Source organism: Vanrija pseudolonga, chromosome 3 (assembly GCF_020906515.1).
Source record: "Vanrija pseudolonga chromosome 3, complete sequence".
In the NCBI taxonomy this organism is placed as follows: domain Eukaryota; kingdom Fungi; phylum Basidiomycota; class Tremellomycetes; order Trichosporonales; family Trichosporonaceae; genus Vanrija; species Vanrija pseudolonga.
Window position 1 is genome coordinate 1,526,872 of NC_085851.1, and position 25,286 is coordinate 1,552,157.

The following is a 25,286-nucleotide window of genomic DNA, read 5'->3' on the forward strand; positions in this document are numbered from 1 at the left end:
CCTGCTGAGGTCGGTGAGTGGGTAGAATCAAGTGGAGAGAGGGAGATTGAAGGGGGGGGGGGGGGGGAGGGTTGATGATGGGGGTTGCGTCAGCTCGAGGAAGACGAGGAAGATGGGGATGGCGAGGAAGGCGGTCCGTGCGTCGGCGTTTTCGCCACTGATCAACCTCTATCGTCATCTTATCAGTCCATCACACCGACCACTTCATTCATGCATGCTGCTGCTCCTTACTGCGGGATCTCAAAGACAATCTGAAGTAGGTCAGTACCACCCTCCCACTTTGCACCCACCTTGCCGCTGTTCTTGTTCGCCTCCATCTCCTTGTGCGCCTTGACGACCTCGGTCCAGGGGAAGACCTCGTGGATAAAGACCTTGAGCTCGCCGTCCTTGACCTTCTGGAGCGCCTCGTCCTTGAAGCGGTGGAGCAGGTTGCTCTGGTACGCGAGGTCGCGGGAGCGGAGGGTCGAGCCGCGGACGGTGAGGCGCTTGGCGAGAAGCGGGCCAATGTTGGTGGGTCCGTCGAGCACCGGGCCGGACAGGAAGGCAAGGTAGATGAGGTAGCCGTCGCGGCGGAGGAGCTTGAGGTTGCGCGTAAAGTAGTCCTTGCCGACAAAGTCGACGATGAGGTCGACGCCGTCAGTCACCTTCTTGATCTCGGTCTCAAAGTCCTGCGTCTTGTAGTTGGTCGCGTGGACCTTGTCCGAGCCGCGGCCGACCTCCTCCTTGATGAACTTGATCTTCTCGTCCGAGCCAGCCGTCGCAAACACCTGGTTGGCGCCGCCGACGTGGAGGGCGAGCTGGATCGCCGCGACACCGACGCCCGACGCGCCCTGCGAGGGGGCGTTAGCGCGCGCCCCTGCTGTGCCACGACACCACTACTCACAGCGTGAATGAGGACGTTGTCCCCCTTCTTGAGGTTACCCTCGATGAACAGGGCCTGGAAGGCTACGGCGGTCAGCTCGGTGTTGGCGTTGAGCGGAGTTCGGCGCCGCCGGCCCCGAAGGGCACCGACCTACCCGTCAACCAGTTCTCGGGCACGCCGGCCGCCTCCTCCCACGACAGCTCCTTGGGCTTGGGAAGGGTCATGTCCTCGTGCGCGACGACGTACTCGGCGTAGGCACCCTGGGGTCAGTCCAGCTCCCGGTCCACAAACTCACGCCGTAGACGAGGCCAAACACCTCGTCGCCGACCTTGTACAGGCTCGTGCCCTCGCCGACCTGGACGACAGTGCCAGCGAACTCGACACCAAGAGTGGGACCAGCCTGGGGCGGGACAGCGTACTTGCCCTCGCGCTGGAGGATGTCCATTCTGTTCAGGCCGAAAGTCTGGGGTTAGCAGGATACGGGGCTTTGCACCAACCTTGTTCTTGACGAGCAGCTCATTCTTGCCCGGCGACGGCGTGTCAATCTCGCCAATGTAGAGGCTATCAGCGGGTCCCTTGCCGTCCTTGATGATAACAGCCTTCATCTTGTTGTAGCTGGTTGCCGAGGTGGAGAAGAGGTGGTGGTGGGAAGTACGGAGCCTGGAGACGGCTGCGGCGGACACGGATGGGATTGTCGTCGTCGTCGTCGAGGTGGAGGTCAAAGAAGCCTTTGCAAGGGGCGCACGGTATGATGTAGCTGCTCGTCGTAGACTGAGAGTTGTGAGTGCCGCAGCTCTGGACATGTCTTTGGGGGCGAGGGAGAGAGTTGCATGACCCACATTGTCGCCTGGGTGGACTGATGACGCAAGGCGTCCATAGCTTGCTGAGTGATGGACGACGGCTTTGTCCGCTTATTGGCTCAAGCGTGGCACTCGGCTTACTCCGTCATGCCAGTCCGCACGGAGGCCGGCGCCGCAGCCCGATGTATGGAGACCACCTCGATGCGTCGAAACAAACAAAACGAGGATGTCAACAACATGCACAATACTCGATGGTGGCAGTCGCCTCGAGGACAGTCGCGTGACCAGATGCTGCTGGTGGCAGGACGCAAGACCGACCAACCACCGTCGCGCTCATCGGCATCCCGAACCCAACCGTGCTCTCCGACTCACGGACCAAACATCCAAGACACTGGCTTGCTTGATGTCTCGCCACTCGTCCTGAAACTCCCATCTGCCCTCTTGGTACCCTCTTGGAAACTGCACCCGGTCTCTGTCCGCAGATCCGCCGTGGCTTGTGGATAATTTTCAGTGGCCCTCTTCTGCGCAATTCTTCGCGCGCCCCACTCTTCGTTGGGCACCATTGACACCGTTGACACCGTTCCGAGGCGGTGGCCATGGCCGCCATGGCCGCCCGCGACACAGCCGACCAAAGCCGGAATAGCCGTTCGCGTAGAGTTCGTGCAGATGTCCGCGCGGAAGTGTTAGCAACGACGCTCGGCGCTGTGTCGCTTCTCGAGGACGTCGACTATGTGTTTCGAAGTGGTCAATGGCGCCGTCCGGCGCGCGCCGGCCTCCGTCCAATAAGCACCAGATGTCAGCGGCTCTGTATCCTCAGGGTGCTGTCGCAATGAGGTACGCCCGCACCTGTGGTATCAGACCGCGTGTAGCAGCTAAAACGAGCAGGTCACACAGATCGGGGGTGTAGATCCACGGAATAGCCATGAGGGGGGGGTCATGCAACCGCTCCGAAATGAACGGAGCTCGTACGAATCACAACAGGTACAACCGAGCGACAGGATCAGAGGACCTGAGCGCGCACATGCTGCCGCAGATGTGCACGCCCGGGGCATGGCCTTGCTCTGTGCGTTGAGGTGGCCCCAGGGGTTGAGGTCCGCCTTGCCATAATGGGACCTGATAACGATGTTTGTGGTCAGTGTGTCACCACCAATGATGGCTAGCAGTGTCATTATGGCGCTACTTGAGCCGTGTTGCAATCTAGTCTGGCTGTGTGTTTGATTCAATTCTAGTCTGTCTGCTCGACTGGTTGTGGTCGTGTGCGTTGTGCACTCACTGCCGACCCCGGGAATGTACGGCAGTTGTTTAGAGCGGGGGCGGGGCGCCTTGCGGCAAGATGTCACCTCTTTGGAGAATCTGGAATGGGAGCCACGACAGCCACAGTGAATCTAAGCGGTGGCTCGATGCTTGCTGTCGAGGTTCTCCGTGGCCACGGGACGACCCGGCTACTCGACCACTCTTGACCGTGACATTTGTTCAAGTTTTCAAAGTCTTGGCACTTCCCCGGCTCGACGTTATGCGGGGTTCGGCTTGGCTCACAGGGACTCCAGGGGGCTGCTTCGCGGGCTGCGAAGCGGCTTGTACGCATGGCGCGCGCACAGTCTGCAGAGGCTTGGAAGTCGAATGGTCGAGCGCCCAAACACCGCCGAGGACGGACAGGGATTATGGCTGCCATGCCTCTCTGTTCAAGGTGTGGTACATGGCGTGCGCCAGGCAGCGCCCAGACGGACCTAGCATCGTGGGAAACTCTTACATCGACCTTGTGCACCGGGGCCAAGCAAGTCTGGTGATCGCCCGAGCACTCTGTTGGAGTTGAAGGTGGGCGAAGGCGAACAAGCGCTCGGGCGCGTGCGGGCAGCAGCAGGAAGTACCTACTGCCGTTACCGGGCGCATGTGCCCCGCGTCCCTCGGCATGTCGGTGATCGATAATACCCCGGATTGTGAACACTTTTAGCTGCAGAGGTGCGAAGGTTTGCACGCGTTTCAAACCGACCAAGCAGTGACAAGAGAGTGGCGGCAGCAAGGAGGATCGCGCGTGGATTGGATTTGGATTAACCGGTGAGGGACGCGGGTCAGACTGGCCGGCGGTACATGGTGCGCCTCTTTTTGCTTCAGTGTCCTTGGTAGCCCTCTGTCAAAGTGAGAGTGCATCGCGCGGATCGACTGTCGCTCAAAGGGTGCTGTCCAGGTGGTGGCCTGCTGGGTGATGTCTTGAAAAAGTCAGGCGGGTAACAGGCAGGCGCTGGGTGAATTGTGCCATGGCGCGTGCCGAGAATTACGCTTTCCGGTAATCATCGACGCGGCAGACGGCACTGTAGACCGCGCGACGAGTGAGCCGTTCGACCGCGACTGCGGCGCCGCGCGCGCCCCGCCGGCCGGGCGACGAGAGGAGGAGCGAGGAGGAGCAACGGCACGGGCCGGAGCCAGCCCCTGCATCCGTGGTGGCTCCACGATGGAGCAAGCAAGCAGCGAGCGAGCACGGCCGGTGGGCGGTCGGTCGGGCGGTCAGGCGGTAGTCGGGCGGATAAGGAAAGGGGCTTTTCGTCTCTTTGGATCCTGGGCCGAGCGAGCAATGACGAGGGAGCCAAGAAAAAATCTCGGCCAAGAGGATGTGGTAGGTGGGTGGGTGGATGGCCAGGCGCTGGGCGCCTGGGTGGCCATCCAGCCAGTTGCATTGGCAGCATCCAGGCGCCCCGCCGCGCCGCGCCGCGCCCCGCCGCCGCCGCCGCCGTCAGCCGCCTGCCGCCACCAGCCAGCCAGTAAAGTCGTCGTCGCGAGCCAGCCAGTTGTGGGTATGCACCGTCACGTCACACGCCTGCCTGCCTGGCTCCGTCCAGCTTTCCCTGCGTCCTTGCTCCCCCCGCTTGCCCTTGCCGCCCCCACCCTCAACCGCACCCACTCACCCACTCACCATCACCAGCATCACCACCCACACCCACCACATAATTCATCCACAACTCGACCTCACTTGATCATTTCTCTTCAACCAAAGAAATCCATCACACCTAGACTCCAGAGCAATTTCTCATCCTACCAGAGACGTTGCCTTGACCTACCCCTACCCATTTCTCACGTTGATACAGCTAGTGCATCAACGAGTCATCCCCCCCTACCCACCCCCGCGCACAGGTCGCAATCGAGCTTCTGCTACAGCCGCCAGCCTAGCCCCGCTTACTGGCATTTCCCGAACCCGTGACCATCCCTCCCCCTTTTCCCCCTTTCCGTCTTTCTTTCTTCACCCACTAGTCCTCATCAACAACAATGGCCCCTAGGAAGAACAACGAGCCCGCCTCTTGGGAGGTTGACGCCGACAAGCCCAAGCCCGAGGGCGAGACCCGCGCTCGTCGCTCGTACTGTGTCAAGGACCTCACGCTGCGTAAGTGTCAAAGGCCGGTGATGACGCTGGCAAGTCTTGGGGGGGAGAAGAAAGAGAAATGTGCCCAGATCGGCGACTATCAAGGAACGCGCGTCTGCGTTCCGGCCTAGTATGCTCCTACCCCACACCCAGCCTAGTGTTTGTCGTTCCCCAGCGGTGCTGGGTGGATACACCACGGGGAGCTCTCAGACGAAGCCGGGGGATGGGGGAAAGCGTAGTGGTGGGACATGCACGGATGATGGTGGTGCCCAGGGGGGCGTCGGCTGGTGCACGCACGGTGCGATGCACAACGTGCTTCTCGCCCAGCCAAGCAGGATTCCCCCACCCATAGGCAACCACGCGCTACGGAGGCTGACGCAACCGCAGGCCCCGAGAATGGCATCGACACGGTCCACGACGTCATGCTCTACGCTGCTCGCACCCACGGTGCCAAGCAGGCCCTCGGTGGCCGTGATATCATCGGCACTGTCGAGGAGGAGAAGGAGATCACCAAGGTCGTTGGTGGCAAGGAGGTCAAGGAGAAGAAGAAGTGGAGCTACTTCAAGCTCTCTCCTCTTGACTGGATCTCGTACGACGACGCCCTCAGGGAGGTCCGCGAGCTCGGAAGCGGTCTCCGCGAGCATGGCATCGGTGGCAAGGAGGAGCAGTTCTTCAACATCTACGCCGCGACCTCGTGAGCGGCTCCCGTTGGGATCTGGGAATGCGTAGCTGACAAACCCTAGGCGCAACTGGATGCTCATGGCTCAGGCCTGTGCCTTCAACGCCGTCCCCATCTGCACGGCCTACGACTCGCTCGGCCCCGAGGGTCTCAAGCACTCGCTCAACGAGACTGCTGTCCCCGGCATGTTCACCAACTCGGAGCTCCTCAAGACCCTCGTCAAGGTCATTGCCGACGCTCCCAGCGTGAACCTCGTCGTCTACGACGGCAAGCCCAACCCCGAGGCTGTCGAGGCCATTGAGAAGACCCGTGAGGGCCTCAAGGTCGTCCACATCGACGACCTCCGCAAGGCTGGTCAGGAGCAGCCCCACGAGGCCCTCCCCGCCTCGCGTGACGATGTCTACTGCTGCATGTACACCTCGGGTTCGAGTGAGTAGAGTGGAACCACGGAGTGATGTGTCTGACTCTTCCCAGCCGGTACCCCCAAGGGTGTGCTGCTTACCCACGGCAACGTTACCTCGGCCAGTAAGTCGCTTGCACTGCTGGAGATTACTCCGCTCACGCTTGACAGTCGGCTCGGTCTGGAAGCTCCTCTACGAGTACCTCACCCCCACCGACACCTACCTTGCTTTCCTTCCCCTCGCCCACATTCTCGAGTTCGTCGTTGAGATGTCCTTCATCTTCGCCGGTCTCCCCATTGCCTACGGTCGTATCAAGACCCTCACCGACGCCAGCGTCCGCGAGTGCAAGAGCGACATCATGGAGGCCAAGCCTGTGAGTAGCTACCAAAAAGACGAATGTTTAGCTAACACACTCAGTCCATCATGGTCGGCGTGCCCCAGGTTTGGGAGCTTATCCGCAAGGGTATCTTGACCAAGGTCGAGTCGTCGAGCAGCGTCAAGAAGGGCATCTTCAACTTTGCTGTCCGCGCCAAGACTGCTGCCAAGCAGTACTCGATCCCCCTCCTCGGCGGTATCACGGACGCTGTCGTCTTCAACCAGGTCCGTGCCCAGACTGGTGGCCGCCTCAAGATTATGTTCAACGGTGGTGGTGCCGTCTCGCGCTCGACTCAGCACTTCCTCCAGACTGCTCTCGTCATGATGATTCAGGGTGAGCAGCCGTGGCGATCGCTTATCCGGAAAGCACACACTAACACTGTCCAGGCTACGGTCTCACTGAGGGCACTGCCATGGCCTGTATCCTCAACCCCGGATGGCTCCAGCTCGGTTCGGTCGGTGGCCCCGTGCCCGGTGCCGAGATCAAGCTTGTCGACGCCCCCGAGGCTGGCTACTTCAGTACAAACGACCCTCCCCAGGGTGAGGTTTACATCCGTGGTCCTGCCATCTTCAAGGGCTACTACAAGCGCCCCGACCTGGACGACGAGGCCTTCACGTCCGACCGCTGGTTCAAGACTGGTGACATCGGCCAGTGGAACAAGGACGGTACCCTCTCGATCATCGACCGTATCAAGAACCTTGTCAAGCTGCAGGGTGGCGAGTACGTTGCCCTCGAGCACCTCGAGTCGATCTACAAGTCGGCTTCGTTTGTCGCCAACGGCGCTGTTCTGGCCAACCCCCAGCACACCAAGCCTGCTATGATCGTCATGGCCCACCCCGTCAACCTGCCAGCATTCGCCAAGAAGGCTGGCCTTACCGCGGCCGGCGAGGACCTCGAGACAATGTGCAAGGACCCCGAGGTCGTTGACGCCTGTCTCAAGGAGTTGAACGCTGTCGGCAAGAAGCAGGGCCTCAAGGGAATGGAGCTGCTCGAGGCGCTCATCCTCACCCCCGACGAGTGGACTCCTGAATCGGGTCTCCTTACCGCTGCTCAGAGTGAGTCGCCATGTTGGGCGCGCGTACCAGTTCAGTGCTAACCCTCTCTCAGAGCTCCAGCGTAAGGTTATCGAGAGGACGTACGACGAGCAGATCAAGGCCGTCTACGCGTAATTGTTGCGCGTCGACGTCGTTTGGCTGCTCGCTCTGGTTACCCGTTTCTTAATGTGCATGCCCGCGATGGACTGTGCGGGTATGGCTGCACTCTATACTCTTTACGTTTCCCCTCTCCGTATCTGATTCTCCCCTGTCGTGAATGTATATGAAGCATGATGTTTGACAAGGCTGGCAGAAGGGAGGTGTCTGGGTGGCAACAAGGTTCCGTCGGATTGCCGGAATCCGGCTGGTGGTCGTTTCAGTCACTTTGGGCCGTTTCAGCAAGGGGCAACAACCACATCAACTCACTCACTTCCACAACTCCCACCACACACAATGTCGGCACTGGTAGACCACAGGACCTACCTCTCCGACGTCCTAGCGCGGCAGGCAGAGCGGCGGCGTCTCGCAGACCCAGGGCACGCGTACGCGCCGCAGCCTGTGCTCGCATACGCCGCCGCCCAGCCGGCCGCGGGGCCAAGCAACACGTCCAAGGGCAAGACCAAGGCCAACGTTGTCAACTACATCAGCGCCGAGGAGGCGGTGCGCAACGACTATGCGGCGTGGTACGGCGTGTCGGGCGAGTATCCGACCAACCATGTGCTGGGAGCGGGCGACGACGAGATCTGCGACGAGTGAGCTGCCTGCCCCCTCGACCCCATCTTGTGCGCTGACACACGACAGGTTTCCAGCGCTCCGCCGCCTGATGGACCTCAAAGCCGAGCACGTCAACAGCGTGTCCCACCCCGCCTTGCTCGCGCCTCTGCCCTCCCCCTCGCCCTCAATAATCCAGTCAACTCTCGCCCCGCACCGCTTCGACGTGGTCCTCATCCACCGGCAGGCGAGCTGGGCCGAGACGGCCGCGCTGCCGATCCGCCAGCTGTCCGCCGACCCGGGGTTCGTGTTCCTCTGGGTCGGGCGCGGGGACAGCGACGGGCTCGAGCGCGGGCGCGAGTGTCTCGCCAAGTGGGGGTTCCGCCGCGCCGAGGACATCGTGTGGGTCAAGACGAATAAGGGCGGTGGCGACGGGCCGGCCGACGGCAAGGGCCTGTTTGCCAGCCAGAAGGAGCACTGTCTCATGGGGATCCGCGGGACGGTGCGGCGCAGTACCGACTCGAGGTTTCTGCACTGTAATGTCGACACGGACGTGATTGTCTGGGAGGGTGAGTGTGGTGTGGTGGCCTGGTGGCGAAGCAGCCACTGGCTTGTAAGGACAGCGCTGACAGCGCCCAGGCGACGACAGCGCCCCGCACACCCCGCCATACCTGTACACGCTCATCGAGAACTTCTGCCTCGGCGCGCGCCGACTCGAGCTGTTCGGGGACGCGAGCCGCGCCCGCCGCGGGTGGGTGACGGCCGCCGTGTCACCGCAGCTGGAGGGGGTCGCGGCGTTCGACGCGCAGAGCTACCCGCACTTCCTGCCGTCCAAGGACGAGGGCAAGCCCGTGGTGCCGTTCCACGCCGAGATCGACGCGCTGCGCCCGAAGAGTCCGCAGCGGCGGGTGCGCGGCGGTCCAGGTGGCCCTGGTGGCGGCGGCGGCGGGGGAGCGCGCCACCATAACCAGCACAACAACGCGCACCACTCGCCGTCGCCGCAGCCGCCGTTCCGCCCCGGCTCGGCGGGCGTGATGCGCATGGGCGCCCTCACGCCAGCGTACCCCCAGCAACAGCAACAGATGGGCGTCGGCGTCATGCCCGGCGGCGGCATGATGGTGCCCCCGCAGATGATGGGGCAGATGATGATGGGCGGCATGGGCATGGGCGGCATGGGCGGCATGGGCCAGATGCCCATGGGCATGGCTATGCCGCATGCCATGGGCGGCCTCGGCGTCATGGGTATGGGCGGCATGGCGTGGCCCGCCGGCATGATGATGGGCGGTATGGGCGGCATGGGCGGCATGCCGGGCATGGTGCCCAACATGGGCATGGGCATGGGCATGATGGTACCCCCCGGCATGGGCATGGGCGGCGGCCTCTCACCGCAGCACCAGCATGGCGGGCTCAGCCCCGCGCCCGAGGACGGAGGAGACTGGTCACACCACCAACACCACCAGCACCACATGGGCCAGCTCGCCCTCGGCATGGGCAATATGGGCGTTGGCGGCCAGTGGGCGCAGCAGCAGCAGGGACAGAACGAGCACGGCCAGTGGCAGTAGCATCGTATGCATTGTACAGCTAAGCACATGGGATGATTATGGCGCCGGTCGTCGTCGTCGTCGCCTCATTTTACATCGCGTCCGGGCAGCAGTTGTCGATAGAATAAGATCAGAGTCGTCGTCGTCGGGTCGTCTACCAAGTCGCACGCCTCGGCGCCACGCACGCCCACCCGCCTCACGCCGTGTCCGTACTACTACGCCCCCTGTTGCTGTCAGTAATGTCCAGAAAACTATCACGATGCGACGACCAGTGGTTGGGGAGGGATTGGAAGGAGCGGCTGGACGCCGGGCGGGCAGAGAACGGCGCGCGCTTGTTTGTGTTCAGGCCCAGGTCTGGGAGGAAGGATGGTGGGAGCGCTAGAGATGGGCTTGAGCTCTGCGGTAGCGCAAGCGACGTGCTCGAGCTCTGAGGCAGCGCGAGCGAGACAAGGCTCGACGAGCTCGAGCTCTCATAGTCATACAGGTAGGGGTAGAGGGGAGCTTGCGCCGCGTTGGCTGGGAGTGTGGAGTAGCGTGCGCGCGGGGTGGTACTTGGAGAATGGGGCTCTAGACGGCTTGGGGGTTGAGGGGAGGGGGTGCGCGAGCGGTGTGGGCTCGGTGGCGCCAGTGGCGACGAGTTGTGCGCCGCCACTGACGCGCGCCGCACCACGCGCTTGAAAAATGATGGCTTGGATTCTCTTGGAGGGATGGGGGGACGGATGATGGGCACGAGGGATACTTGGGACGAGACTTGGGATGGGTCTTGGAGGGAGAGATTGGGAGGAGAGTAAGATTCCCACTTTGTCACGACGGCCCAGGCTTCTCCAGGCTCAAAATCTCCGGGGTCTTCATCATCCAGCAGGGGGGAACGCGCACGGAAAGAGTTGCGCTGGCGGCGCCCAGTCTCGGTGGCTGACAGGGAGCCGGACGAGACTGACGGCGACAGAGGGGGGGAATTTGACTTCAAGCCGCTCACCTGCGACGACGCGTGCGGCGAGACATGCACCCCGACGTACGGGTGCTGCTCGTCCGGCACCTCGGGGAAGTGCTTGTGTGGTGTTACTGGCAGCAGGTCGGCCGGCGTGCCCGAGCGCGCCGGTGTATCAGCTGGCGTGTCAATCGCCGGCAGCTCGTTGTGCGGCGTGTCCGGGAAGCTCGGCGCGGCGGTGGGCTCGTCCGCGTCGCTGTCAACGCTGACCGACGTCGACGGCGCCTGCACCTTGAGGGAGGGTCCATTTGCGGGTCCATTCGCAGCGGGAGGGGGTGGTGGCGGCAAGGCGGCATCGGACACAGGACCGAAGGGTGACGGCTCGACATGCACCTGCAGCGGCTTGTGTGCCGCGCCGTCAACGCCCCCCGTCGGCACCTCCGGGAAGCTCTTGAGCTTGGCCTCAATGTCGGGGATGCTCGTGTCGCGGCTCAGCCCAGCTTTTCCAGCTGATCCACTGCCGTCCTCAGCCACCTCAACAGCCTTCTCCGACGTCTCTTGAACGCCACGAAAGTCCAACTGGGCCGTCGCTCCAGCGGCGGCCAGGGCTCCTCCGACAGCAATCGCGCCGCCCACGGTCGCAGCGACTGTCGCGTCCTTGGTTACGCTGGCATCCTTTCCACTGCTTGCTGCGCTCGAAGCTGGACCTTGGCCACCACCGCCTTGAGCCACGACCGGCGCCGCCGAAGCGGGAAGTTCGCCACCAGCGTCTTGAGGCTTGACGCCGTCGTCGCTACGCTTGCCCTGCTTATCGTCCTGGGGCGAGGCACGAAAAAACTCATCGTCGTTGGTGGTGGAAGTTGAAGACTCCTTGACGCTGTCCTTCTCGGACTCTGGTTGTGACACCTTCTCTGGCTGTGCCTTGTCCGGGGTCGGTGGCACCCTCTCGCGCTCTTGCTGCACCTTCTCGTGGTACTCGTCGTAGTTGAACTCGAGCTGCGAGGAGGCACGAGCAGGCGGGAGGCTGAAGCCCGAGTGCGTGCGCGAGTGGCCGCCGTTCCCGAGACTGACAATGTCGCTGTCGTCGTCAAGGGCCGGTGCTAGAGGCTCGTCGCGGGCCTCATCACCGTGGTCCGCTACGCTCGGTTGCGGCGTCGCGTCCCGGTCTTCCGCCTGAAACCGACGCGGGGTCTCGGATGTGGCTGACAGAACAGGCACTGGCGTCGCCAGCGCAGACTCGACGTCAGTAGTGGCCGTGAGCGACTCGGGCTTGAGCTTGAGGTCGACGCCAGGTGTAATGGTCGAGATAGTGTCGACAGAGGTGCGGCGCGGGTCCTCATCGACCTCGGCAGGCGCGGGTTCCTCGTCGGCGAGGTCTTCAGTGACTTCGGGAGCGGTAGCTGCACCGGGAACGGCGGCCTTGGTCACAGCAGGGACCACCTGCTCGTCATCCTTGGTCTCCACCTCCTTGGCAACAGCCTTGGGCTCCTCCTTGGCCACAGCCTTGGGTTCCTCCTTGGCCACAACCTTGGGTTCCTCCTTGGCCACAACCTCGGGCTCCTCCTTGGCCGCCGACTGCTTCTCCTCCGCCTTGACGGTCTCCTTGGGCTGCGCCTTGGGCTCTTCGACCTCGGCCTTCTCCTCCTTGTCCTTGGAAAGGGATGGCACGACGGCCGCAGCCACGCCGGCAACAGCAGCAGTGGCAGCCAGGCCAGTCACTGCCGCGACGCCAACCGCAGCCCCGGCCGCCTTGTCCACGACCGTCGGCTCAGCTTGCTTCTGCGCCACCTCGACCTCCTTCTCCTCGGTGGGCGTGGCCTCCTCCTCGGGCTTGACGAGCGGCTCGTCCGTGGCGGCCTTGATCGACTTTGCCAGGGCGTCCTCCTTGTCAGCGGCCTTGGCTGCCACGGGGCTGGCCGCCTCCTCGGTTTCCTCGCCATCTGTGGCCGTCGTCTCGCCGCTCGCGGCCTCCTCCAAGCTCAGACCCTCCAGCTTCTCCTTCAGCTTGGGCACATCGTCCTCGCCGCCGCTGCCGTCGTCGCGGGTCGAGCTGGGCGCGCTGCTCTCTGGCCCCTCGGGGTCGAGCTCGCGGCGCGCCTGGCGTGGCGTGCCTGTCGGCGTGGACACGCCGCTCACGTCCTTGAGGTTCGTCGCCGCGTCGTCGGTGCTCGACGCCGGGTCGTACTGGCTCACGAGCGACGAGCTGATGCTTGGCGCGTAAGTCGACCCGCCAGTTGTCCCCGACGCCGCCGCGAGCTTGAGGTTTCCCGGCACGAGATCGTACTCTGGTGGCGGGAGATTGGGGGCAGCCACCGGCGTGGAAGGGAGCGAGAGCTCAGACACCTCCTCGCCCGCCTCTGCGCGTGTGGACGATGGCGTCATGGCTCCGCCACGGTCGCTGTGCCCTGCGCCAGGCAGTGTGGACACCAACAGCTGGGGGAGGCCGGGCGCCGAGGTACCCGGCGACGTGGCTGGGGAGCTTGATCTCGACGTGCCAGCCGACGCCGACTCGTAGTTTGTGTTGGGGCCCGACACCACCGAGCCCGATACGCCTGACGAGGCCGCGCTGCCAGCGGGGCTAGCTACGCGCTCAATCGGCGGCGGGGCACCGATACCGAGGCCCGCCTGCGCGCTGCCGGCCGAGACGGGCGTCGACGTGCCCGGGCTGGGTGTGTTGGACGCGGATCCAGGCGTGGGGGTCACCTGGCCAGGCAGAGACGGTGTCGCGAGGGCCGCTGCGGCGTTCGTGCCGCTCGGGATGCGGTTGCCGATGAGGTCGCGGCGCTCGGACACGCGGCGGGCGCCAGGCGCAGCGAGGCCGCTGGTGCCGAGCGCGGCCGTCTTGGGGTCGAGCGAGGGGAGGCGGTTGCCGACGAGCCCGCCGCGTGCGTAAGAGCTCTGCGTGGACGCGCCGCCGATGTACGGGTTGGTCGGGGCGAGGGGGACCGCGTCGGCGTTGGAGAACTTGGCAATACGGTCCTTGAGGCTGCCGGAGACGTGTCTCTGCTGCGGGCGCGGCGCGTCGCTGGGCGTGGGGGACGTCGGGCGGCTCGACGCGCGCGACCGCGGCGCCGAGGAGGGGCCGGACGCCTCGGACCTAGGAGGGTTAGCGTGGGGTTCGGCGGCGGCGGCGGCGGCGGTGGCGCCTAGGGCCGGCGCCGACGTACATTAGTCGTGTGCGGTGTCACGCAGGTGTGGAGAGGCGAGTGTGAACGGCGTCGTCAATGTGGTGCGCGCGGCGTGTGCGCGGGAACCGGAGGGGCCACTGGAGGTGGTGCGGATGTGCACTTGTGTCGGTTCGAGCGTCGAGAGTGTCGCTGTCGCCGTCGTCGCCGTTGCTGTCGGTGTACAGTAGAGAGTGAGTGAGAGATGTCAAGTACAATAGGTGTTGTCTCGCTGTTCTGATCGGAACACGAGGTGACTGACGCGGGAGTCGAGATGAGACAGGGATGTCTGGCTGCAGGTTCAGGAGGGGGCAAAGGGACGTTCCTGTGATGGGATGGATGGGATGGATGGGAGGCGACGGGCCGCGCAGTGACGAGAGAGGGCGTGCTCCGCGTGGTGTAGTGGTCGTGTTCGACACACACCGACAAGTTGATGCAGTCACGACGAGTGAGCAATGCTGTTGTTGTCGTTGTCGCCGCCCGCCATCGCCGTCGCCGCCGACGCGCAGCCCCGCCCCCGCCCCGCGCCCCGCGCGCCTCGCTCGATCACGCCTCTCGACTGAATGCGGCGACTGATACCACCACGCTGCCGTTGCAGCCATTGCGCGTCACTGGTGTTCCCGCGCGCCCTGCAGCTCCTGCAGTTCTCTCCTGCACAATGGCGCTCGTCGGAACGGCATGCATTCGTTCCGATACATCTCATCCCTCTCGCTATGCATACGCCGGGCCGGCACAAGCATGCAACTGGCCCAGAAATGAGATGCAGAGATGGCAGATTGGCCACCGCTGGTCAAAACACACGTAATTGATTCCGCCACTTCGAACCAACAACAAAACAACGGACCACCAAGTCCGCGACCTCTCAACCATCCACTCCCTACACGATGGGCCTCCAGCGCACACCACCACAGAACGCGACACGTACCCGCCGCGACGACACCTTCTCGCCCAGCCAGGCGTTCGCGCCCGCCTCGCGGCTGGCTCGCTCGCCCGCCGGCGCAGCAGCGCCAGCGACGGACGACGATGAGATGGAGGTCGAGGCGGGGTTAGGCGCCGTCGAGGAGGCCGAGGAGGCGATGGACGTGGACGTGGACGTGGACGACGTTCCCCCTCCTCCCCCGCCTGAACTAGTCGCCTCGTCGTCACGCGCGCCCCGCACCCCGGCTCCGAGCAAAACAAAGCCGGCTCGCACGCCAGCACCCGCCCCCGTCACGCCTGCGGCCCCGCGCTCCGCCAGACCGCCGCGCAAATCCCAACTACCTGAACCCTCGCCTGAGCGTGCGCCGCCGCAGCAGGCGCCAGTAACCCCCCGCGCATCGGCGCCAACACCGCACCGCACGCCGGCGCAGGTGCTCGCCGAGCCCGCTGTGCCCGTCCAAGGGGCCGACGACGCAGGCTATGGCAAGTACTACGAGACGCTGGTGCTCGCGTTGAAGAACAACACGGTGGACCGGGGCCTGTCCAAGTGGACGTAAGTGGCGACCCTCGGCGGTAAATCTGACGACGCAGCCTGGACAACCTGCGCGAATGCTACCCGCTCCTGGCGGACGCGATGCCCGAGACCATGTCAGCGGTGTGGCAGCAGACGTCGCACGCGATGCGCGAGCAGACGCTCGAGGGCGCGACGGCCCTGCTGGGCGAGTACAAGGTGCCGCGGCGGCTGCAGACGTTTGCGCAGGTCATCGCCGAGGGGCGCGAGTGGGCGGCCGAGCACGACGGCGAGGGGCGGCCCGACGCGTGGCGGCCTGACCTGACGCCGTACGTCATTTCTGCTGGCACGAACCTCGAGGTGTACGACGTGTCGTGGAAGATGCTGCGGGACGAGTATGAGGAGGTGGGTTGTGGTAGAAGCGGGGCTGACGACAGGTGTCGAAATCGGCCAGTGAGCGGTATCGGCGCGTACTGGAGAAGCAGGCGCGGCTAGCCGAGCTGGAGAACGGTGTGGCCGACGGTGTGGTCGAGCTGAGCCAGGTGAGTGGGCTGAGTGGGTGTAGGTTTTTCGTCGTTGACACCCGCTTGCGCAGGCAAACGCGCTGCTCAAGGGCTTCCCGACGCCAGAGATGCTCGTCTGGGCAGAAGACGTGCAGACAAAACTCGGCGCAAGGGAATAACTCTGTATCCATATTGTACTGCACTACCTATAACTATTCTAGACCAAACCACCCGGTGCACGTTCGTGAGGGTTGGGAGGACGTGTCGGCATCGCGGGCCAAAGCGCGCTCAAAGGCTCGTCGAACCCATCAGTGAGCACTGAGGTGCGCAAGCTGCTCGCTGAGCTTGGGTCGCGGTCGCTGAACCGGATGAGAGGATTCTCGGTCGCGAACGGCGCCTGAACCCGTGGCCGTAGGTGGTCGGGGAGTGGGGTAGGCTCGCGGGGAGGCGATGGTGTTCTTGGGCCGCCGAGCGAGAGCACACGAGCAGCTGGGTACTGCTGAAGACCGTTGGCAGCAGGCGCAGGCATGACGCGCTCTGGGGAGGCTTCGGGTGTGGCATTGGCGTATGCCTGCCGGTGGTGAGGGGTCGCAGGGGCAGAGTACTCGCTCGGCTGAGAGTAGAGAGAGGCTACCGACTGAGCAAACGGCGGTGGGGTGCGCGGTCAAGGTGGAGACGGGTAGAACCACGTCTCGTGCTGCTGCGGCGCGCCAACCTTTGCCTTAAGCTCAATGTTGTCGCCCTTGAACTTGGGCTTGAGGATCAGCTCCTTGAGTTTCGATTTGCGCCTCGCTTCCGGGTCGTCGCCGTTTCCGTCGCCCCAGAACCGGCTGAAGAACTGGGTACCTCTCCACTGAGCGCGAAGGCGCTCAGTCCGGCCGACGGCGCGCTCGTCCAGCTTTGCGGCAAAGTTTGCCGTAGCTGCTCGTGTCTTTGCTCGTTCACGTCGGATGCACCATATGAACGGGATGGCGAGGAGGGGGATGAGCAGCAAGAGGGCGAAGAGGGCAAACTTGCCATGGTTCGTGTCGACCAGCGAGGAGAGGCAGATGCCGAGGCCTTGCGCAAAGGGGCCCACACAGGTTGCCGGCGTGCAGGTTCCAGACGATAAGATGTAGCCGTCGTGACAGCCAGTGCAGGAGGTACCGCCAGACGACTGGCACGAGCTACACGACGCGTCGCATGCCGTGCACAGACCCGACCCGGCGTTCCAGTACAGGCCCTTGGGGCAGTAAGGAAGACAACGGCCGTTCGAGAGGACGGGTCGTGATGAAGGGCAGGTCTTGCACGCACCTGCCGAGGCAGCGGTACAGGTCGCACAGTCGGGGTGGCATAGTGTACAGGTGCCATTTCCTGCGATCGCGTTGCTGGGGCAAGTTGTGACGCACGCTCCGTTGGACGCAAAGCCTGCATTGCAGGCTATGCAACTGGTTGCAGAGCCAGCACACGTTCGACAGGTCGAGTCACAGGCTGGGAGTAAGCTAACCTGGAAGGCCATTTGAGCTTACCTTGACAAGTGCCGGTCTTTCCTAACCCTTGTGGGGCGAAGTACCCATCCGAGCAAGTCTCAACACACTTGTTTCCCTCGAGGAGCCAGCCGTCCTGACAAGTGGTGCAGACGAGTGAAGCATAGGTCGACTGTGGCGAGTAGCCCGGAATGTGGCAGTCCTTGCACCCGCCAGGACAAGCTGAGGTGTCAGCTAAGACGATCTTCTCACAGCTGAACGTACAGTTGCACGCTCCTTGCGCGTTGTCGACGACATACGTCCCATTCAAGCCGCTCAGGCGCGAGTCACAAATGCCACTACTCGAGTCATATGCGACGCAGTCACCATGGAGTCTGACTCGAGGGTCGGAGCAGGTGAGGCAGTCGCTCGGCAGTGGCCCAGTGCAGGAGGAACAATGGGGAGAACAGCTGGGTGTTAGTGGCTGCATACCTTGACCGCCTCACCTTCCACACGAGCTACTGGTCGTGTTCCAGTATTGCCCGCCAGTGCACAAGGGCGAAGGGTTGCATGTTGCCGGAATGGTTGTCGCTAAAGTGAAGCTGCTGACGCAGGAGGTGCACGTCGGCATGTTTGACCCCGCCTGGAGGGAGCACGCCGTGCAAGAAAGTGGGCAGGCTGGAGATGGTTAGTCACCAAGAGTCTGTGTACCGTTAACCATACCGAGGCAGCTTCCACTGGCGTCCTGGTAGAATCCAGTGGCACAGGTATTGCACTTCTGAGTCGAGTTGGCGGACGACGACCATCCAGCAGCACAGTCACAACTGCTGCTAGAGAGGCAGGTTCCATGGGCACAATTGCACTCTGCGCGGGTTAGCTCTTGCGGGACTCCAGAACCCACCTTGTAAGGGCGTCGTTGATGTGCCGAGACATGCCCCACTGCCCTGTAGACCATCGTGGCAGTGCGCACAGCTGGTCGTACAAGGCGAGCAAGCTGAACCAAAGAAGCCAGGTGAACATGTGTCACACGCCGCACCAGTGAACCCAGGCGAGCAGGAGCATGTTGCGGCGCCGTTTATGCTAGAGCCACAGATACCACCGGACGCGCAAGGTGGGTCGCACATGGCTGTTATGGGTCAGTGAAGCTCCATGCCTCTTCTACCCACCAGAACCAAACGACTGGATCCCGCCGCCACCAGGCAGCTGCGACCGATCAGGTATCGAACCCCACGCCGCCTGGCCGGGGCCGGAGAGCGCGTACCACCCGTCAGGGAGGAAGGCAGACCTCCAAGCTCCCGGCGATCTGGAGGTGTTGCTGAGGATCGACGCTTGGCCGTAATAGTTTACGCCGGTGAACGCCACCGGCGTCAGCGGGGGCGAAACGGTCAACTGGGGCGAGGTGGTGATGTTCGCATGGAGCGGTGAGGTGGGTCTGAGGTTGGAGAGAGAGTAGGTGCCGGGGATGAGAGACGTTCCGGTATTGCTGTCAAATGCTAGCACTGGAGCTGTTAGTGGGTTGTGTTGAAGATCTTGCCACCCACGAAGAGATGAGGAAGATCCGGAGATACATCCTGACGGGGCGCATACCTCGTCACCGTTGACTGGTGTCAGCGGCAATCAAAGAAACTCATCTTACCGAATGGCAGAGTGAGAGCGAATACTATCAAGAATCTTGTAGAGTGCATGGTTGGCGGTCTGGAGGAGTGAGTGGAGCAAGTAAAGTGAGAAGTGTGAGTTGAGTTCGAGACGAGTGGTTAGCCCGCGCCCTCGCCGGCAACATTGTGGGTTGCGACGACGTGTGTGGCCACAGCGGGCACCACTGGTGGACAAGACGATGTTCGTGAATACGATCATTGTGCTTGTCTTGTTGCAGTGCAAGTGTATGTTTTACCCAAGGAGCGACATGAACAATTGACAAAAGAAGAGTGGAACAAAGCGCGACATTTAAAGGGGGCGATCCGACAGGAAGCACACAATGCCGTCGTCATGCCCACGTGTCACAACTCTCCCACGGTCATCCTCTGCCGTCATTTGCCCCTTTGAGCCAAGGTCGCGCGCGACCCAGTCTGCCCCTTCGTCCATCGCCGCTCATCGCGTCGCCGCCGCCGCCGTCAATCAACATTGCGCACTCGACAACAACAATCACACCACCACCTCCCGCCATGTCCGCCTTAACCGCGGCCTTTGGCCCCTCGGCGCCCGACACGTCGCCGATCAGTGGCCGCGACTACGTGCTCAAGCTGCGCAAGTACCTCGGCGCCAACTTGTCGCGACTGGCGCCACCTCCTCCCCCGCGCGGCAAGCAGCGCGACGCGTCGTGGCTCGCGCAGAGCTACACCGTCCTCACGCTGGGACTGGATCCGAACTCGGCCCCGCTGAGCCGTAACGTCAAGGTGCCGCTCACGCTGGGCTTTGGCACGCCGTCTGCGCCGCCAGTCCACAAGGCCGCCAAGCCCATCCTCCTCCGCCTCCCGCCAGACAAGCTCCTCTACCTCCTCTTACGGTGGCAGAGCTTACCACAGAGCCTCCCGCATGTGGGCAAGACGGACGTACCCGTTCCCGAGGGGGTCAGCGTCGCGGCCCGCGGCGCCATCAGCGTTAGAGAACGCGCCGACGGCGATGTCGACAGCGTGCGCAGCTGGGTCGGCTCGATTCGTTCCGTCTCAGCTGCGCCGGCAGAGAGAGGGTGGGGTTGGTGGGGCAAGCCGCAGGAGGTAGACGAGGGTGAGTGCGCGCGCGCACATGCGGCGTGGCTGACGCCCCGCAGATAAAGTGCTCATCGAGCTCTACTCGATCTTCAACACGCTTCCCGGGCTGCTGATCCACCCGCCGTTTGCGACCGACAAGCCGGTTGCCGAGCTGCTCGACGCGGGGGGATACACGTCGCTTGGGGGCGTCGATGTGCGCGTGCCGCTTGACGTGCTGCGCAACTTGCAAATGTCAGTTTGGGTCTCCTCTACGGGCGCCGCTGACAGGTAGACTCGAGCTCGAGGGGTACGATCCGCGCGGGCTGCTCATTCCCGTCAGCCCGCTGCTGCGTAGCTTGACTGTTCGCGACGTCGGCGACGGGGACGACTGGCTGCCCGAGTTGATAATCGACGGCGACGTCGACGCCGAGGAGCCGGCACCTCGCTTCCCCGACCTGAGATACCTCTCTCTGCATCACACATCGCTGTTAGCGTTCCCCGCGCTCCCTCTCACGAGCCTCACCCATCTCGACCTGTCACACAACCTGCTCAACGCAATTCCAGAAGCGCTGTCAACGCTGCACAACCTCGTCTCCTTGAATCTCTCCAACAACCTCATCACGTCGGTGCGCAACGCGTCCTTGACCCTCGGAAACATCCACGTCCTCAACCTCGCGAGCAACAGACTAGACTGCCTCGTCGGCCTCGACCGCGTGCTGGGACTCAAGCGTGTCGACGTGCGCAACAACATCCTGTTGGAAGCGGGCGAGGTCGGCCGTCTCGCCGTCCTGCCGCAGATCGACGCCGTCTGGGCGGCCGAGAACCCGTTCACGCGCGGCGAGAACATTGAGTGGCGCGCCGAAGTCGCCGCAAGCTTCGTGATCGAGGGGCGTGATGTCGTCGTCGACGACGCAGCGCTTACGTGGAACGAGCAGCGCAAACTCGAGGCCATCCTCGCGTCCAAGGGACGTGGGTGGCGGCCGAACCTCAAGGTGGAGACGGCGGCGGCGACAAAAGCTGCTGCCCCAGCTAAGCCACCATCACCCGTCATTCCTGCGCCTCCCTCGCCGACGAGACCGCGCGACTTAATACCGACGCCGGCGAGCCGTGTCATCACCCCAGCTAACACTACGCCGTCGTCGCCAGCCAAGATCATCGCGTCGAAGAAGAAGGCGAGGAGGAGGGTCGTCAACCTCGACGCGGCGACAGCAGCACCTTCGCCAGCAGCACCCGTGTCTGCGCCAGAACCAACTCCCACACCCGCCCCGGCCCCCGACGAGCCCGCAAACAACGGCAACGTCGTCAAGGTCAAGTCGAAGAGCAAGAAGAAGGCACTCAAGGACAAGCCAGAGGATCTGAATGGCGACAAGTGGAGCCATGGCGTCGCGGCGTAGAGCAAGGCACAGTCACCTGGGACTCTTAATACTCGAATGTTGTAACGTTACTCATGATGCATCTACTCATGCTGCTATGCTAGGCGCGGCTCGTGATAGACTACACCGGGTCGTCATATGATACACGCGGGGGCGATTATTATAAGAGCAAGTTACCGGACAAGGGGCTTGGCCACGCGGCGGAGCCACGACGTCGCAACAGTGTTGACGGGGCTGGGGCCGGGCGTCTCGGGTTCGAACCACGACACGCCCTCGTTCTCTCTCAGTTCGGCGACCGCGGACGTGCCGTACACTGGCAGGCCGCGGGGGTTGGACACGAGGCGGATAGGCGACTTGAGGCCGGCCGTGGCGGGAGTCACTGCGGCAGGGGTGCCGGCCGGCGTCTTGACTGATGCCGTGCTCGACGGCGTGCTCGATGCCGATACTGCCGCGTCGCTGGGCGGGCTCGCGCCGCCAATGGCCGCCATGGAGCGCTGGAAGGCAGCGCGGAGGACGGCCTTGCGCGACGGGCCGGACTCGGGGGGAGAAGATACGGGCGGCGACATGGGGCGGAGGAGCGGCTCCGCCGTCGCCAGCGGCAGGTCGAGGTCTTCAAACGAAGTGTTAGGGGTCGCGAACTGGATTCTGTCGGTCGGGGGCAGGCGGGGTATTCTCGATGATGATGTGTCGGTCGGGCTCATCTCGTGCGCGACGACAGGCGTGGCGGCGCGACCGCGGAAGGCACTCTCGTCGAGGTGGAGTGCCGGGGGCCGAGTCTTCGGACGCTTGGGCCTCGCCTCGTCCTCGTCCGACGTGCCGCTGAGCGTGGCTGCTGTGGCGCGTGCTGGGCTCTCAGGTGGGGTGGGGGAGAGGGTTGACGAGCTCTGGTTCAAGTTCTTGAGGTTGAGCTTGAACGACTCGGAGAAGATGGAGCCGATGCGCGGAGGCGGCTTAAACTCGGCAGCCCAGCTCGACCATGGCTCGTTCCGCGGCCTGCTGGCCACGTCCTCGAACTTGAGCGCGCTGGGTCCGGGTCCGTGGCGCGGCTGGTAGAAGAGCTCGTCCCATGTGTCGGTGAACGGACCCTTGACGCTCGAGCTACTCGACTCGCCGGGGAGCTCCCACTTCTCGGAGGGGACGATCTTCACGCTCGAGCTGCTCGGCTTGACGGGGTCCGAGACGAAGACGGAGGACAGGTCGATACCGGCGTTGGCTTCGCGGCGTTCAGCCTCGGCCTTGGGGGCAGGGCGGAGCCCGCCGAACTGCTCGTCAAAGTAATAGCCGCGCAGTGGGATTGGGGCGGAGATCTCGAGCGGCTTGGACGGCTTGCGCTGGTGCTTTGTCGCGTCGCCGAACCTGAGCGCCTTGTAGTCGCGCCCTTCGCGCTTGTGCTTCTTGGGCGAAGAACGGTCTGGTGAAGGTGAGATGTGAGCGGCACGTTCGCGCGTACCGAGCACGGTGATGGCCTTTGACGGTGCGTCAGTTGGTTCTTCCTCTTCGACAATGCCGAGGACGTATGCTGCCTTTCGCGGGTGGCCACCGGGGGCGAGCTCGCCGGCCGCCTTCTTAGGCTTGCGGGGCCCGAAGAACTCGTCCAGGTCGTCGTCGGATGTATCAGTGACCATGTCTTCGTCGGAGATCTCCCGCTGGACGATCGGAGGAGGGTTCTGCGGCCGTGGGCGAGGCGGCGGAGTGAAGACGGTTTGTGGCACAACGGGTGGCGGAGCGGGCGCCGAAGAAGGCTCCGGCGCGAAAGGAGGACTTGAGGCCGGCGGCGCTGGTGGCTTGGCGACGACTGGTGATGCCGGCTTCTTCGCCGTCGGAATGGGTGGCAGGGGCCGGAATGGCCGTGGGACCGGAGGCTCTGACCGCGAGTGGCTATGCTTGGCATGTGATGCGCCGTGTGTCAGGGGTGGCAGCGGCGGCAGCGGGCGGTGGGCGACGGACATGGAGCGCTGCGGTGGAACGGGCAGCGCTCGTGGCACGCGTGGCCCGCGTGGGCCAGCCACCCGTGGTGGCGACTCGACCATGGGCAGCGGGGCAAAGGCCTTGAGCGGAGGCGTGATGGGGGATTGGGGAAACGAGCTGCGCCGACTCAAAGCTGTGCGGGGGTTAGCAAACAATAGAAGTGAAAGTGTGGCGACGACGACCAAACAAGGCGGCGGCGGATCCGCCCGGTTCTAGCAGCAGGCGGGAAGATCAAGAAGCACCACTAGGGAGAATGCACGCAGGAAATCCTACTCACAGCGATGGACGAGCGAGGCCTGAGAGCGCTTGCGAATGTTGAGAGGCGGCGTGAGGTGGACATTGTCGGTTGGCGGCACATACTGGATGGCGCGGAAGAACGAGTCACGGATGGCGACGCACGACTCGGTGTCGCTGAAGGCGTCGAAGCCGTCGGGGTCGACGTCGCTGTCGTCGGCCATGGGGAGGGACGAGGTGATAGAGATGACCCGCCCCGGGCGGCCACGCAGGTGGCTGTACCTGTAGCTGTAGCGAGAGCCAGGCGTCCAGTCGTCCTCAGCCATGATGAGGTTGAGGGCGTTGAGGAGGTGTGGGCCAGAGCTGACGGGCGGGTGGGAGTCGGTCGCCGGCTTGATGAGCTGCGGGATGCTATCGGTCATGGTGTCGAGTGGGCCAAGCCCAGGACTGGAGGTGGTGTACTCTGTGGTTGGTGGAAGGGGACGGAGAGAGAGGAACGTAATGGATGGAGAGAAAGGAGAGGGGGACAACAACTCAAGTCGTTGATATCCCAAAGAGGTGACTGCTGGGAGGAGGCCCGCCTGTTGTCGTCGGTCTGGGAGCAGGTCAAGCGCATATGTGCATGAGAACAAGAGCCACCTTGGTGCGGTGTGTGTGAGGCGAGGCGGGGCGAGCGGCCTGTTGCCCGCCAGGCGGCATGCAGAGCCCAGCTCTCCCCTTGCTCGCCGCGCCATCCTCATTGAGCAGCCGCTACGACTGCGGTAGTATCAGCGCCAAGTGGTGTGCGCCGGCGTCGTCACAACGTTGCGGTCGCTATTGTGGCCCTTTGTCACGATTCAATTGTAAGTGACAAAGAGTCGAGGTCAAGATCAAACCCTAAGAGATCGGCGGGGAGACATGGGCAGCTCAAGCGAGCAGTGTCGGTGCCTCGCACCGCGCCACAATGGGTCAGTTTATTCCGAACAAGGGCTGTCACTGCTTGTCAGAGGACGAAGAAGCTGCACTCCTTCACAAGAAGGTTCTACGGGCGGCGGAGGCGCGGCCCGTGGCGCCGAGTCGCTAGACGCTTGGGCCACTCCTTGCCGCCGCCTCTGCACATGCAGAGTCGTTTCCGCACCGTTTCAGCCTGCCGCGCGCCCACCACGCTGAAGCCGCATGCCGGGCCGTAACGCACAACGCCACGGCCGAGCAAGCGCACGTACACGCGACCAACGGCTCACCCGTTGGCAGGCCGATGGTCGTACCGCTCCGAGCTGGCGACGACAAGCGTGCGACGCTACGCGGGCGGGCCTGTGTCAATCTTAAGTGTATGCGTATTGCGTCTTGTCCTCGAGCCAAGGTTTGACCAGGCCACGTCATGTGGTGGAGAAGGCCGATATGGGGGGTGAGCTGGGCGAGCGAGCGAGCATGCAGCGAGGCGAGCAGCCGCTGTGCCAAGTGGGCGCTGCGCTCGGCGCTTCCGAAGCGGACCAGGTCATTGTTCGGTTTGTTCCTGGCAGCGACTGGGCGAGTGGGTGCCGGCACAGTTAAGCCTCGCCGCCACCGGTTTTTTGCTTCGCCCGGTGCCAAAGCGCCTCGTTACGTGCTGTGTGCGTATATCTGGCTCTCTCTTGTGCGCACTTTGTCCTGCTGCTTCTGAAAGGATCTTGTGTGCGGCCATGTTGTGTGGGATACGACGGAGAGGAACAAAGGAGCAAGTTGGCTTTGGGTCGTCATTGTTATGGCCATTTTAGGTGGACGACCTGCGGCGGAATCAAATCCACGCCAGTGCCACGTGTTTGAGAAGCAAATCACTCGCG

At 63.5% G+C, this 25,286-nt stretch overlaps 8 protein-coding genes across 9 annotated transcripts; 4 read left to right on the forward strand and 4 right to left on the reverse strand.

Moving 5' to 3' along the window:
• Positions 1–199: 199 nt before the first annotated feature.
• TP53I3 (Quinone oxidoreductase PIG3) lies at positions 200–1,678 on the reverse strand. Its single transcript, XM_062770687.1, has 6 exons — positions 1,360–1,678; positions 1,158–1,325; positions 1,017–1,122; positions 884–945; positions 291–830; positions 200–251 (listed from the first exon to the last, which is right to left on the reverse strand). Exons 1-6 carry the CDS (start codon positions 1,663–1,665, stop codon positions 228–230), a joined length of 1,206 nt encoding a protein of 401 aa, XP_062626671.1. The 5' UTR covers positions 1,666–1,678; the 3' UTR covers positions 200–227.
• Positions 1,679–4,622: 2,944 nt separating this feature from the next.
• lcf2_1 (Long-chain-fatty-acid--CoA ligase 2) lies at positions 4,623–7,808 on the forward strand. The gene is made up of 8 exons (XM_062770688.1): positions 4,623–5,035; positions 5,402–5,708; positions 5,758–6,122; positions 6,168–6,218; positions 6,265–6,467; positions 6,512–6,803; positions 6,857–7,525; positions 7,578–7,808. Exons 1-8 carry the CDS (start codon positions 4,921–4,923, stop codon positions 7,637–7,639), a joined length of 2,064 nt encoding a protein of 687 aa, XP_062626672.1. The 5' UTR covers positions 4,623–4,920; the 3' UTR covers positions 7,640–7,808.
• A 134-nt stretch (positions 7,809–7,942) lies between these two features.
• On the forward strand, positions 7,943–9,777 carry mettl14 (N6-adenosine-methyltransferase non-catalytic subunit; the record flags this gene model as incomplete). Its single annotated transcript, XM_062770689.1, has 3 exons — positions 7,943–8,256; positions 8,306–8,784; positions 8,855–9,777. The coding sequence occupies exons 1-3, from the start codon at positions 7,958–7,960 to the stop codon at positions 9,775–9,777; spliced, it is 1,701 nt and encodes a 566-aa protein (XP_062626673.1). The 5' UTR covers positions 7,943–7,957.
• A 50-nt stretch (positions 9,778–9,827) lies between these two features.
• Positions 9,828–14,450, reverse strand: LOC62_03G004167 (uncharacterized protein; the record flags this gene model as incomplete). Of its 2 annotated transcripts, none has more annotated exons than XM_062770691.1 (3): positions 9,828–9,980; positions 10,733–13,781; positions 14,431–14,450. In XM_062770691.1, the coding sequence occupies 3 exons, from the start codon at positions 14,448–14,450 to the stop codon at positions 9,972–9,974; spliced, it is 3,078 nt and encodes a 1,025-aa protein (XP_062626674.1). In that variant the 3' UTR covers positions 9,828–9,971. The 2 variants fall into 2 exon arrangements, with proteins under 2 accessions (XP_062626674.1, XP_062626675.1); XM_062770690.1 differs by having other exon boundaries at positions 10,424–13,781.
• A 277-nt stretch (positions 14,451–14,727) lies between these two features.
• On the forward strand, positions 14,728–16,007 carry LOC62_03G004168 (uncharacterized protein). The gene is made up of 4 exons (XM_062770692.1): positions 14,728–15,319; positions 15,358–15,682; positions 15,715–15,819; positions 15,873–16,007. Exons 1-4 carry the CDS (start codon positions 14,733–14,735, stop codon positions 15,957–15,959), a joined length of 1,104 nt encoding a protein of 367 aa, XP_062626676.1. The 5' UTR covers positions 14,728–14,732; the 3' UTR covers positions 15,960–16,007.
• Positions 16,008–16,444: 437 nt separating this feature from the next.
• Positions 16,445–18,825, reverse strand: Pcsk5 (Proprotein convertase subtilisin/kexin type 5; the record flags this gene model as incomplete). The annotated part of the gene is made up of 9 exons (XM_062770693.1): positions 18,767–18,825; positions 18,392–18,708; positions 18,127–18,351; positions 17,949–18,089; positions 17,732–17,903; positions 17,511–17,695; positions 17,289–17,468; positions 17,169–17,250; positions 16,445–17,147 (listed from the first exon to the last, which is right to left on the reverse strand). Exons 1-9 carry the CDS (start codon positions 18,808–18,810, stop codon positions 16,445–16,447), a joined length of 2,049 nt encoding a protein of 682 aa, XP_062626677.1. The 5' UTR covers positions 18,811–18,825.
• Positions 18,826–19,387: 562 nt separating this feature from the next.
• Nisch (Nischarin) lies at positions 19,388–21,306 on the forward strand (the record flags this gene model as incomplete). Its single annotated transcript, XM_062770694.1, has 3 exons — positions 19,388–19,949; positions 19,993–20,164; positions 20,205–21,306. The coding sequence occupies 3 exons, from the start codon at positions 19,388–19,390 to the stop codon at positions 21,304–21,306; spliced, it is 1,836 nt and encodes a 611-aa protein (XP_062626678.1).
• Positions 21,307–21,458: 152 nt separating this feature from the next.
• Positions 21,459–23,909, reverse strand: LOC62_03G004171 (uncharacterized protein; the record flags this gene model as incomplete). The annotated part of the gene is made up of 3 exons (XM_062770695.1): positions 21,459–23,240; positions 23,295–23,386; positions 23,531–23,909. 3 exons carry the CDS (start codon positions 23,907–23,909, stop codon positions 21,459–21,461), a joined length of 2,253 nt encoding a protein of 750 aa, XP_062626679.1.
• Positions 23,910–25,286: the final 1,377 nt, after the last annotated feature.

Coding starts and splice junctions, on each gene's coding strand:
- TP53I3 (XM_062770687.1), bottom strand. CDS start 1,665: ATGTCCAGAGCTGCGGCACTCACAACTCTCAGTCTACGACGAGCAGCT. Junction 1,326..1,359: donor AGCTGCTCGTCAAGAACAAG/GTTGGTGCAAAG, acceptor TGCTAACCCCAG/ACTTTCGGCCTGAACAGAAT. Junction 831..883: donor ACAACGTCCTCATTCACGCT/GTGAGTAGTGGT, acceptor GCCCCCTCGCAG/GGCGCGTCGGGCGTCGGTGT.
- lcf2_1 (XM_062770688.1), top strand. CDS start 4,921: ATGGCCCCTAGGAAGAACAACGAGCCCGCCTCTTGGGAGGTTGACGCC. Junction 5,709..5,757: donor AACATCTACGCCGCGACCTC/GTGAGCGGCTCC, acceptor GACAAACCCTAG/GCGCAACTGGATGCTCATGG. Junction 6,219..6,264: donor CGGCAACGTTACCTCGGCCA/GTAAGTCGCTTG, acceptor CACGCTTGACAG/TCGGCTCGGTCTGGAAGCTC.
- LOC62_03G004168 (XM_062770692.1), top strand. CDS start 14,733: ATGGGCCTCCAGCGCACACCACCACAGAACGCGACACGTACCCGCCGC. Junction 15,683..15,714: donor TGCGGGACGAGTATGAGGAG/GTGGGTTGTGGT, acceptor GGCTGACGACAG/GTGTCGAAATCGGCCAGTGA. Junction 15,820..15,872: donor GTGTGGTCGAGCTGAGCCAG/GTGAGTGGGCTG, acceptor CCGCTTGCGCAG/GCAAACGCGCTGCTCAAGGG.